This window comes from Labrus mixtus, chromosome 3, assembly GCF_963584025.1.
Source record: "Labrus mixtus chromosome 3, fLabMix1.1, whole genome shotgun sequence".
In the NCBI taxonomy this organism is placed as follows: Eukaryota; Metazoa; Chordata; class Actinopteri; order Labriformes; family Labridae; genus Labrus; species Labrus mixtus.
Genome location: NC_083614.1, coordinates 27982661 through 27995767, shown reverse-complemented (window position 1 = coordinate 27995767; position 13107 = coordinate 27982661). Strand labels below are relative to the sequence as shown.

At 43.0% G+C, this 13107-nt stretch overlaps 1 protein-coding gene across 1 annotated transcript in view; it reads left to right on the top strand.

Annotated features, from left to right (window-relative positions):
* The window catches only part of ror1 (receptor tyrosine kinase-like orphan receptor 1), a 142490-nt gene that overhangs the window by 123768 nt on the left and 5615 nt on the right, over positions 1-13107 (top strand). Inside the window, exons 5-11 of the mRNA XM_061034347.1 lie at positions 3684-3811; positions 5955-6272; positions 7370-7615; positions 7836-8050; positions 11217-11396; positions 12276-12503; positions 12670-13034. Coding sequence (XP_060890330.1) covers positions 3684-3811; positions 5955-6272; positions 7370-7615; positions 7836-8050; positions 11217-11396; positions 12276-12503; positions 12670-13034 — 1680 coding nt within the window. The remainder of the gene's footprint in view (positions 1-3683; positions 3812-5954; positions 6273-7369; positions 7616-7835; positions 8051-11216; positions 11397-12275; positions 12504-12669; positions 13035-13107) is intronic.

The following is a 13107-nucleotide window of genomic DNA, read 5'->3' as shown; positions in this document are numbered from 1 at the left end:
AAAGCACATTGAGTTGAAACGTGCCACAGAAATGAGGCTTCACTGCACGTTTCTGTACTATTTAAGAATACAGCGATATTAACACTTTAATATATGTATGACCGGTGAAGGGGCTGACAGTTTTTCCAAATAACTTGAGTGGGCCATTGGTGTGTCCAGAGGGGAAACCATCACCCTTGAAATCTGATTGGCCACCTCATCTTCATCGTGTGATTGGTTGTTTGCCTTCAGTCATGTGTAGAATAAATCTTAGAACACATGTTGTATCTCTGTGGTGTACCCTTAGGAATATAACCTCTTCATGATGCTTCAGTGTAAATAGTTCCAATACATGAGGTTTGTGTCACCCCTGCAGAGACGTCAGTGCCCCAGTTAGGCCCCCCCCAATCCAAACGGCCCCGACACGCCCCTGGTGTAATGATGGGAATTAAGACTCTCTAGTGATCATGATCATTTGGCTCTGCTCGGTTATAGGCCAACTCTTCATTTTGAATCATTTTGTCTTTTATTAAATCATAAAAATGCAGCATTGTTTTGTCCTATGATTGATATGTGTGCATGCATTTCACTGAAATCATTCATTGCTATTGTACTAAAACCTATAATTCAGAATAAGACTATTTAACGTGGTGTTTGGTATGAAATATTAATGTTATACCACCGGGCACTAGATGTGCCTGTTGCTGAGCGGTGTGGAGAATAGTTCATCATTTTTCTTTGTGTCATGAATCAAATAATGAACAAAATAGGAATAAAAGGAAAACAGCTCTCAAAGGGAGACGTCGTTTAGGAGACGGCATGTTCACGATCGACACATCACTACATCATGGAGTTGACAACTTTGCAAAGATGTGTGTATTAACCTTCTAATGATTTGTATGGCAAGCACATCGTCAATATTTGAACAGAGCAGTGAGGACTACTTTTAATTTAAGTAAGTACTTCTTCTGATTTCTTCCTCAGGATCCTTTTCTGTTTTTCAACTTTTTTTCCTGTGAAGTTTTCTGTAGTTTGCAAATCTTACCATCTCAATGTAGCTACCTCAAAACTCTGCGAGTCTGTGTTCCTTTTCATACTCTTCTGTAAATACATCCAGAAGAGTTTCAGCCCACTTAATCAACAATCCCTCATCTTCTCGCTCTGGCTTCTGAATCTTTCATTACAGCTTTATTACAGGCATCATTTTCACCTTCAGAGATGATCCTCTTTGCCAAAGGAAAATGTCTCATGTGGCAGTTTGTGGCTTGATGAAGGGGTGTTAAGCTCTCTGCAGGCACACCGCAACATGAACTCAGTATTAGCTGTGTCCACATTTTAGTAGAAAATCACATATTCCAAAGATACGATCAGCTTAAAACTGTATTAAGCTGTAAATGTAGCGTTACCATATCTCCATGGAATCAGGGGTATGCAGACCACTACCCTATAGTTCTGTGTGTGTGTGTGTGTGTGTGTGTGTGTGTGTGTGTGTGTGTGTGTGTGTGTGTGTGTGTGTGTGTGTGTGTGTGTGTGTGTGTGTGTGTGTGTGTGTGTGTGTGTGTGTGTGTGTGTGTGTGTGTGTGTGTGTGTGTGTGTGTGTGTGTGTGTGTGTCCACGTCTGGAAAGCCCATTTAGACCTGCACAGAGAGGGGTAGAGAGAGAGAGAGAGAGAGAGAGAGCGAGCTGACCTTGGCCTTTCAGTCACTTAACACTACTCAGAGAAACGAAACCTAATGACCTCGTTCTCACACCAAAACTCACACACACACTTAAAAAGCTGTGTTTGTGTGTGTGTGTGTGTGTGTGTATTTTTCATGTGCTTCTACTAACCTGTTCATACTCTCAACTAATGAAAGAGCTCGGTTTGTGGCTGTAATTTTCGAAATATGACGGTCTCGGTGCCGCTCTAGCATCAGTTTTGAACTGGACCTTCACAATAAAGCTTTCAAATTAGCAATCACAAATAAGCAATGTGTAGATTTGAATATATTATTGTGAAGTGTTTCATATGTAACCCTAACCCTAACCCTAAAACAAGTTGCAGTTTGGTTTTGTTTAGGCATCATAACATCTAGCTTCTGCATATCTGAGGCATGAAAACAGTTTAACAGCCTGTAGTTACAGTATGTTTGTTTTTTTTCAGTGCGTTGGTTTTCTGTGTGTGTGTGTGTGTGTGTGTGTGTGTGTGTGCGTGTGTGTGTGTGTGTGTGTGTGTGTGTGTGTGTGTGTGTGTGTGTGTGTGTGTGTGTGTGTGTGTGTGTGTGTGTGTGTGTGTGTGTGTGTGTGTGTGTGTGTGTGTGTGTGTGTGTGTGTGTGTGTGTGTGTGTGTGTGTGCGCGTGTGTGTGTGTGTGTGCGTGTGCGTGCGCATGTTTCACCAAGCACTCCCTCATATATGTTGTGGTTCTTCCTGGTCTTAAAGTCCCCATATGGCACGATTTAAAGCACATGGCACAGTGAGCTCACGCTGAGAGAAGGGCCGGCTGTAGTCAGCATGTGGTTTGTACGTGTGCACGTACGAGGAGTGTTTATACTGAACGAGAGAGGTAAGAGGTCAGGACTCAGAAAAGAAGACTTAATATAGAAAAACGCTGTGAAGGAAAAGGGACGACAAATTCAACAAAGGAAGTAAAAGCTGTGATCATCTCGCTCTCTCTCTCTCTCTCTCTCTCTCTCTCTCTGCATGTGTTTCAGATTATGTCTCATGATGACTTCTCTCTGCCATAAACAGGAATAAAGTCAAACAGCCAAACATTAATTCCTAATGCGGTTTTCATCTGTGCTGCGTAAAGGGATGTGTGTGTGTGTGTGTGTGTGTGTGTGTGTGTGTGTCTGTGTGTGTGTGCGTAGGCTTGTTTCAGATCTGTGACTTGAATTTGATTTATCTTTAAAACCTCATGGCTTCAGGCCAGCGTTAACACTTGAACTATCATAATTCTCACGCTGTTAGAAAGGCCTAACATGTTAATCATATCATTTAAATAATCAATACATCATTTAAGAAAAGCGGAGCTGTGATGTAAAGGAAAGTCATGCAACAGCCTCAAAAAACAATCGAAGTAAATATCCAGAGAAAATAAATGAATTTGAATGAAAGTGAACATTTATTCAATCATTGAGATCATAGATCAAATGTCCTGTTCCCATGGTTACGCTGCTTTCATTTCAACAGAGTGATTCCACCATACATTTAGTAAAAACACACTCAAAGGGGTTGGTGTTTATAGAGTTGAACTGAAGCGTTTCCCTCTATATAAGTGTCACTTCATAGTTTTGTGTTATATTCAAACGAACACTGACCTCTAGTGGAATTTAATTGTACTGCAGCGTTTTCATGCAACCTTTAACTGTGTCTGCAGAAGCTCTCGTCCTCTTTCATCTTTTGTTTAGTCGAGTATTTTAGAAGTTCTTATGTGGTCATTGTGTTGTGTTTTTCATATTTAATCTGTAATTTGGAGTAATATATTTTAATGTATATCAGAGATTATATTGTTGCAGTCTTGCACGGCTCTGTTTGAAACTTTCTGTCATGTTTTTGTTCCTTATTTTGTGTCTTCATTCCACACATGATTAGGCAATGTAAACCTATGTTGTTTCCAATATAAAGCCCCTTGGGACTGAGCTGAATTGGAATAACACACACAATGTGTCATCTCCGGACTGACTCGTATGAACCTCTTGTCTCCTGTGTCTCTGTGTGTTTCAGGGATGATTTTGATGAAGAGGGATTCTGTCAGCCGTACAGAGGCATCGCCTGCGCACGCTTCATCGGCAACCGCAGCATCTTTGTGGACTCGCTGCAGATGCAGGGCGAGATCGAGACGCAGATCACAGGTGAGAGACAAGGCCGGGGACGTTAATCTTAATTCTACTTCTACACCAGAAATAAGCACTCAAGTTTATCCTGCAGACTTTAGTTTTTGTTCATTACATGTTTTCCAGTTTCTGTTTCTAAAATGGTCATTTTCTGGCGGGGCATCTGTGTGGAGGCCAGCGTCCATTCAGGCAGGTGGACTGGGTTCGAGTTTTACAGGCATAAAAACCCAAAAGGAAATCTGAAAAAAAGGGCATTTTAACCTTATTATTATTTATTATACACACCTAGTGAAACATACATTTGATTTTTGCTATATAAGTAATCCTGTTTTTTTGCCGTCAACTGAAGTTCTGCTTTTATCCAAAAAGTCGACTCAGAATGTCTTTAACCCTGCTGCTATTTGTTTTATGGGCTACCAGGGCACACCCTCTGCATCCCCTCAAAGATTGAACACCCAGTGCAAAAGATCCCAATTAAGAATCTAAACACAGAGAATGTATTAGGCAGAGAAGACGAGGTCATTTCTAGAGTTCAGAGGAAGTTCAGCACAGTCACCACTCTGCATGAAGCCCAAACAGCCCACATGCTGGCTCATACCGTCCAACATCGTCTGTGTTGTTTTCTGCATGCAAATCTTCTCCAGGGTTACTTTAATGTGAATGTTACTGATTACACACGAGCAGAAGAGTTTGGAGGACAGAAGGTCATGAACCCCCGACTGTACTCTCAAACATCAAGGCGGAGTTCTAATGAAGATTTATGACACCACAGGATTGTACTGTAGGCTTCAGCAGGACTATAAAGCATCGATTAGATGTTCCTTTGGTAGCTATTTACTTTCTTAATTTAAAAATCACTTTCACTGATCTTCAGGCTCTTTTTCTTTTTATTCAAGCAGCATGTTCTGTTGGAACACAAGAACAACTGCCAGCTTCAGTTATACACTTTAAAAGAGCCTGTCTTCTGCATCTCCTGCAGAGCTGCTTCCCTGATAATCCCGACCACAGAAAAAAACACGTGTTTGTAATAACTCTGCAGCCACACTATGAATCACACATTTAAAGCTGCAGCAACCTCTGTCAGTTTCTCTTTTTGCCCTTAATTCACACTGTAAGATGAAATGAATAAACCTTTATCATTTCCCTCTTGAAGAATTCATCATTATCTTACATTTTAAAGTGGAAATATTTTCAAAAAGTGGGCAGGAAAGGGCGTTCTATCCTGCATTTAAGCTTTAAAACAATACACCAAACCGTGGCCGTTTTTCCCCCCGATGAACGCGCTCATCAGTTTATAAATGCAACAATGTTGTACTGCAGCTCTGGTCCAGATATGCAAATCATGTTAATGTAGGAATGAGACAAAAAGCTATATTTTCACCACGTCTTGATTTTTAAAAAAATTTAATTCATTAACCAAACAAAACAATTTAGTACAAACATAAACTGAGTTACTGCACAGCATGTTATTTGGGGGGAACGGGGGTCAGCCTTGCTTGCAGAGTGACCCTGTAACTGGTTTTGTGGGGTGTCCCCACTGTTCTCTCTCCCCACAGATTTTTTTTTTTTTTTTATATTTTAGTTTGGTATTTGATGCTGTTATTTTGCACAGTGGATAGAGTCAGAAATCGGGGAGGGAGCCCCAGATTAGAGTCGAACCAGAGCCACCAGCTAACCCCCGGCTACTGTCTCCCCCGTTGACACATTTCACACTGATTTTTTTTCTTTTTCTGAACATTTCTTTAGTTCATCTTTTTTTTTAAATGTGATTTGACTTGCAACTTAAATTCTTGCACTTCTTCGTTTTGTTTGTCCTGTTCGACTTGTCTTGTTGTCTTAATGTTTCTCGAACTGGCATAAAATATCTTCTACTTAAAAATCCAGGCAATGTTTCTTTTTTAATAAAAAGAAGAAGAATTAATTTAGAGACTAATGCAAGAAGAGGGGAAAACCAAAGTGACCAGAGGATTGCTTGTAAAGCTTCTTCCTGTTTTCATGAGTTTTGATGGATCATTAAGAGAATAAATGTAAGAATATATATCGAATATTTCATTGTAACTTCGTCTCTTATACGTTAAACTATGAGATGAATTATGCTAAACTGCTTCATGAAGAGAACTTGATGAATTGACTATTCCTCTGTTGCCTCTCTTCTTCTCAGCCGCCTTCACCATGATCGGCACATCCAACCACTTGTCCGATCGTTGCTCCCAGTTTGCCATCCCCTCTCTCTGCCACTTTGCCTTCCCGACCTGCGACCGCAGCACGGGGACCGACAAACCCAGGGACCTGTGTAAAGACGAGTGCGAGATCCTGGAGAACGACCTGTGCAAGACGGAGTACATCATCGCCCGCTCCAACCCCATCATCCTGAAGAGACTGAAGCTGCCTAACTGTGACGACCTGGCTGCCTACGACAGCCCCGAGGCTGCCAACTGCCTGAGGATCGGCATCCCCATGGCCGAGCCCATAAACAAGAGTAAGACCGGCTGATTGGATAGTTTCTGACTTCTGAAGGGTTGGTGATGTTAGCTTCTTTGGGAATCACCAGCATTTACGTCCCCTAATAGTTGAACTCATGCCCGCCTGTCTGCAGCAGTAGGGACGTCGTAGGCATCATGGATTAGACAGTGAAGTCACCGTCATACTGAAGTAGAAAGACGGCAACCAAACACTGTAAATACACACAGACAAAGCCTGAGTGGTGTCACCTTTTAGTTTCTGAAGGGCCCTCTGTCAAGCTTTCGTTCAACCTATCGCCAGGCAAAGAGCTGGAGCGGAGGCGGGGCTTTAAGCATCCTGACAAACGGCTACAACACGGCCACTTGCACTCTGATCTGTCACGCCACTAATTATGCATTATGCACTCTTATCTTTCATAAAAATCAAAACGGGGGAGTTCTAAAACAAATCACCCCCCTTTCCAGTGTGTGCAGATTAAAAGATCAACTATCAGACCAAAATTATTTTCTGTACCAGGCTGTAAATTATTTCTGCTGTCAAACGGACATTTCAATACGGGGTGTGTATGGGACTTATGGGTCTTTTGGAGCCGGTCTCAAGTGGACACTCAAGGAACTGCATTTTTTTTTTTTGCCCTTCCTTTTTTTCCTCTCAATTTTTCAACACTGGAGGTTGAGCTCGTCAGCAACAAAATATGCGTCTTTGTATGCGAATGTGCTGAGTGACGTCTTCTAATCACCCGTAGAGGAAGCAGACAGAACGCTCCACTGCTCTTCCACTCTGTTGTTGGAACATGTACAGTAGCTTGTTTAGATACGACTGCGAAAGATGAAAAAGCAATTCGATTCAGAAAGCAAAGACGCAACCACGAAGCTACTAAAAAATGTAGTTCAGATAGTGCAGCTAGTGCCCAACACTTGAAACAAATCATGCTTCTTACAAAAAGTTTTATAATTGTGCTGCTTTTACTTGAATTAGATTCATATTTTACAGAAGTATCTGTACTTCTGCCCAAGTACAAAAGTCTGTTTTATGCAGCAACCTGCACTAAAGGAGGAAATGTGAGTCGAACATGACGTGACGCCACGACCTCACGACCTTCTTCTCCCTCAGATCACAAGTGCTTCAACAACAGCGGCGCGGACTACAGGGGGACCGTCAGCAAGACGAAGTCGGGGCGCCAGTGTCAGCCGTGGAACTCTCAGTACCCTCACAGCCACACGTACCTCGCCGTCCGCTACCCCGAGCTCAACGGGGGACACTCGTACTGCCGTAACCCTGGCAACAAGCACGAGGCGCCCTGGTGCTTCACGCTGGACGAGGGGGTCCGCATGGAGCTCTGTGACATCCCCGTCTGTGGTGAGAGACCCCAATGTGTCGGAGTTGATGATCAGGAGGTTTTCATTTCGACTTTGAAACAATCTACCTGAAATCCAAAATCTTTTTTAAACACTTTTAATCCAAAGAAAAATGAATCCTTAAATGTTTTAGGTCTAATTTGCTTCTTTATTATCACTTTATATTACTCTGTCATGTAATAACCTACAGTATATATAAACCATATATTTCCTTCCTACAGACCACAAAGAAAGGTCCAGTGGCAGCAACATGGAGATCCTGTACATCCTGGTCCCCAGCGTGGCCATCCCGTTGGCCATCGCTTTGCTCTTCTTCTTCATCTGCGTTTGCCGCAACAACCAGAAGTCTGCGCGGCCTCCTGCGCCCCGTCAGCCCAAACCAGTGAGGGGGCAAAACGTGGAGATGTCCATGCTGGCTACTGCGTACAAACCCAAGGTTAGAGCCGCACCCTTTAACAGACCATGGACACGGTGACTGGAGGAGACGCCACGTCTGCACCGCCTCACAGAGAAACTCACAGACGACGGAATCCATTATTTACCATCTCTCCTCGTTCCTCTTTAATAACTATAACCAAATAAGGTGTTTGTCCGGCTCCGTCGCTACCCGTCAGGCTTTTTTTGTTGAATAGGCGTCGGCAGTCGGTTAGAGGAATCTCTCTGATTGGCTGTTCAGAGGTTTCCTTTATCTCCATTTTTCCACTTAAAGACCAAGGGATTACAACGCCAGCAGCATTTCCAACTTTGTATCAGACATTATTCTCCATTAGTAGACCACCTATAATACGAGTGGTGAGCGACAGCGGTGTGAAAATGGTCTTCTGGTATCATAACAACGGACTACCGCCGCCTGCTGGCATGGAGAGTTATTTCCTCTCGTGCATGTGCAGAACGTACATGTTGGTTGGCCGTCTGCTGCAGTCTTTGAGGTGTGTTCTAGTGCAACTTTTTAGCCAAGACGTGACTCTAGTTCTCTGTCAGGGCCTTTAACGTGGAGGAAGATGAAAAAGATGATGACTCAGATGAAGAGGTTGCTCCTGTGGTTGAACCAGAGTGACGCTCTGTGAGACGCTGCAGCATGCTGGAGTTACAGACTGTAGTGTGTGTATGAGTGTGTGTGTGTGTGTTTCAGTGTGTGTGTGTGTGTGTGTGTTTCTGTGTATGTGTGGGACGACCCGTTTCAGATCTCTTATCATCAGAGCTCGGCAGCTCCAGGAATGTTTGATCTTCAGATCTTTTCCCCTCTCTTGTTTATTTCTCTCCGTCTCACCGTCTCTCTCTTTTTTCCACATCTCTCCTCCTCTCACTTCATCCGTCTCTTCTTTGTTTCTCCTCTTCTGTCTCTCCCTCCTTTTTTTTTTTTTTTTTTTTTTTTTCCCTGTACCTCTTTGGTCCTCCTCTCTCCTTTCACTGAACCCTCTTTGTAATGCTGATCATCAAGCCGTCACTCTGCCAGCCAGCCCAACACATAAGCTCACTGTATCGTATTTCTCTCAGGGTCGCACACTCACTCATATCCCCGTCTGTTTATCTTTTTCCACATTATTCTGTTGCTGGTGGGTTATCTAGACAGCCTGTCTGCAAAGTGGAGCTCATTCTCAAGGTAATGTGTATAATATTACCATCAACAGCTCTGGAAAGAACCCGCAAAATGTCAATGAAGCGTCAGAAGCCATTAATATCGGGGGGTTTAGGAGCAAATGTTTCCCTGATGTAAAAAAGAGTAAGTCTCTCCTCGCTGTGTTTGCATGACGACCTTGAATCTGCAAAGAGTTGAGAACACAGGAGATCAAAGAACGTTTTACGAGCGACAACCGTGCAATTTAGCAATTTTACAGCAAATTTAAAAAGGGACTTTGTGCATACATACATCAGACCAAATAATCATCCATTGTGAGATTAAAAAAAAAAAGCCTGAAGCTTAAGCAGAAGTTCATGCTGCTCAAAGTGAGCTCTGTTAGGTAAGATCAAGTGCTACACCACTTTATGGATGTGGATTTAAAAGACATATGGAGATCTTACACATTCTATCTTGTACATTTTCCTTCTAAAAGCAGATGTATGTTTGAAGATAACAGAATAGGAAAATGGAATCACCAGATGTTTGTGATATTTCATTTTCTCTTGTCTAAAATACTGATAGATAACCTGAGAAGATCAAGTGAGGGTACAGATTTAAAGTGAGGAAAAGGCATGTTTTTTTTCTGATTTTGCTAGTGTTAACATAGTAAGTATGTACGCCAGTCCATTGGCCTAGCTTTTCTTAGATACAAGTAGGTGGCTCAATGGTATAAGGCTCGAGAATGAAAGAACAATTTATGTGGATAAGATTGAAATGAAAGGGATAAAAGTTAGAGATAAAAACCCAACAATGTTAAATTAAACATTGAACCATTAAACGTAAACTTTAGTTTGATTACAGAAATAGCTCTAATTATAAACTCCAAAGATCTTTTCATGTTATCATTCATATTGTCTGCATCTTTGACCAACACAAACAGATTTCTGTTATTACAGAGTTCGTTCTCTCCTTTGCCAGCACATGCATCCTTGGCTTATAATTATCCTCGCTGCAGGGTCAAACAGAGGTCATCGCCTGTGACAACCCATTTAGACACACTTAAAGACACACACACACACACACACACACACACACACACTCACTGCGGTGAGCAGAGGATCTGAGGGTTTGGGTGTGAGGAGGAAAGACGGGGGGTGAAACAAACCCATAACTAAAAACATCTGTGTCTTTCATAACATCAGCAACCCATCCCCCCCCCAACACACACACACACACACACACACACACACACACACACACACACACACACACACACAGTGCCCCCCTCAGAGATCTTACAGGCCTGTGTGTCTCCTTTCTGCTCACCAAGGAATTTCATTATTCATCGTAGAGTTCCTGGAATCTGAAAACCACTGCCAACCTCTGATCACCTTTTATCTTCAAGTATAGCTTCACACACACACACACACACACACACACTCAGAAAGCACACTCACGCCTACTTTTACTGTGACTCTCTTTAACACACACACACAGAGACAGACTCTCTCTCTTTTCCTGAGATCACCTGGACAGCTCTAACATGAGAGTTCACCTGGAGTGTCTCGCCTCCCCTCACAAAGATTCAAGCTTTCTCTTTCTTATTTCTGCATCTGAGTCTTCATTTTTTCTGAAGGGACTTATTTGTCAGTCGTCCTTAAAGCTGCTAACCTGTCAGTAAATCGACATTTTCTAGCTGTGAATGCGTTGCCAGATTTCACAGGGTTTCCCACGTAGCTCTCCAAAAACTTGAAGGGAAAGTGATGTAATGGATTGAGCCTTGTTATGAAAACTGTCAACTCAGACGGCTGTAATTGTTTTGTTTTTTTTGAACGCCTCTATCACACATTCTGTGTTTTTTTAGGCTGTTTGCCCGCATTGAATCAGTGTAAACGTCATGTCAACAGTATCTCTTTCCCAAACAAGAATAATGGTGGCGACAGAAAAACCCCCACTATGGCTGAACAAAGACGATAAGGATCTCATATCTCTTGTCAGAATATTTCTAACCCTCTCATCTCACTTTTTTTTCTCTCTGCAGAGTAAAGCCAAAGAGCTCCCCCTGTCGGCCGTGCGCTTCATGGAGGAGCTCGGCGAGTGCTCTCTGGGGAAGATCTACAAGGGTCACCTGTACCTGCCGGGAATGGAGCAGGCGCAGCTGGTGGCCATAAAGACCCTGAAGGATGTCACAAGTGCCCAATACTGGAGCGACTTCCAGCAGGTACAAAAAGAGACTCTGAAGCTCGAGGTTTACTTCAACTCTTTTTAAACAAGTTAACCCGTCAAGATCCCCACAGGGCCTGTCACTTTTAAATCCTCCCCAGTGAATAAAACGAGGATCATTAAGCCAAAGATTGGTCTCACATACTTTAAAGGCTTTAAAGCCGATACGATTTTTCACACTTAAATGTAATATAAATCAAGTTTATCCTCTGAAAATAACTCTGTGAGTAATAACTGTCTACAATGGGTGTAACACCCGAGTCCCACTGTCTGTGATGTTTTCCGAGTCCTATCTTCAGTTTGTTTACATCGCCTGGACAGCAGGCAGACTCCTCCCCTCGCGTATAAAAGTTGTTTAATTGAGGGACTAGAGAAAAGAAGAATAACATACTGTACTCACTGCTTAACTGTGTTTCTAGATCACGCTCATTTCGGGTAAATTTACATGCAGAGTGAAGATACGAGCATAATAAAGATCGCTAGCATTAGCATGCTAACACAACAATGCACCGCAAGTTGTTTTGGTTTCATGCTGGTGCTCAAGGGCGACATCTGCTGGATGAAGAAAATCGCATATAAAGCCTTTAAGTTGTTGTTAATACTGAGGCAGGAAAATGCAACATAATGTTGTAAAGCTTTTTTTAAAGGGTTTCCACTAAAAATGTTCATTTCAATGTAGTCAGTGTCCACAAGTTTATCCTGTGACATTTTTATAGAAAGAGTAAAGTATCTACTTTAGATACATGCCACCCATCTGGACACACCCCTGACAACACCTGAACTTAAAACTTAAAGTAACTACCAGGATTCTTGCCTTTAATTATTTTTCTTGGATATTTAATGGTTTTTTTTGTTTTTTTGGGGGTTTCCATCTCAGGAGGCGGCAGTGCTGACGGAGCTGCAGCACCCTAACGTTGTGTGCCTGCTGGGCGTGGTGACTCAGGAGCAGCCCGTCTGTATGCTCTTTGACTTTCTGCCTCAGGGCGACCTCCACGAGTTCCTCATCATGCGCTCGCCTCACTCGGACGTCGGCTGCAGCAGCGATGAAGACGGCACGGTGAAATCCAGCCTGGACCATGGCGACTTCCTGCACATGTCCATACAGGTGGGACAGGAAACCGGTTCAAGTCGTTGTCTTTTTGGAAATGTAGCTTTGTATTAAGAATAAAAAGAGCATGGTTTCATTAGTAACTCTATACAAACTCAAATTTCCAAAAATCTGTCTCCTAATGATTGTTTGTGGGTTTTTTTGTCTGACTCGTCAATCTCAGGTGACTGCAGGGATGGAGTACCTGGCCAGCCACTTTTATACCCACAAAGACCTGGCGGCTCGGAACATTCTGGTAGGTGAACATCTCCACGTAAAGATCTCGGACCTGGGTCTCTCCAGAGAGATCTACTCGTCGGACTACTTCTGCCTCCAGCCCAAAACGCTGCTGCCCATCCGCTGGATGCCCCCCGAGGCCATCACCTACGGCAAGTTCACCACGGACTCGGACATCTGGTCGTTTGGAGTCGTGCTGTGGGAGATCTTCAGCTACGGTCTGCAGCCGTACTACGGCTTCTCCAACCAGGAAGTGATGGAGATGGTGAGGAAGAGGCAGCTGCTGCCCTGCCCTGAGGACTGCCCGCCAAGGTATGCGCAACTTTTATTCTGCTAGTCAGCGTAAGGTTTGGAGGAAAGTGTTTGGGAATTGATTTAGTACATT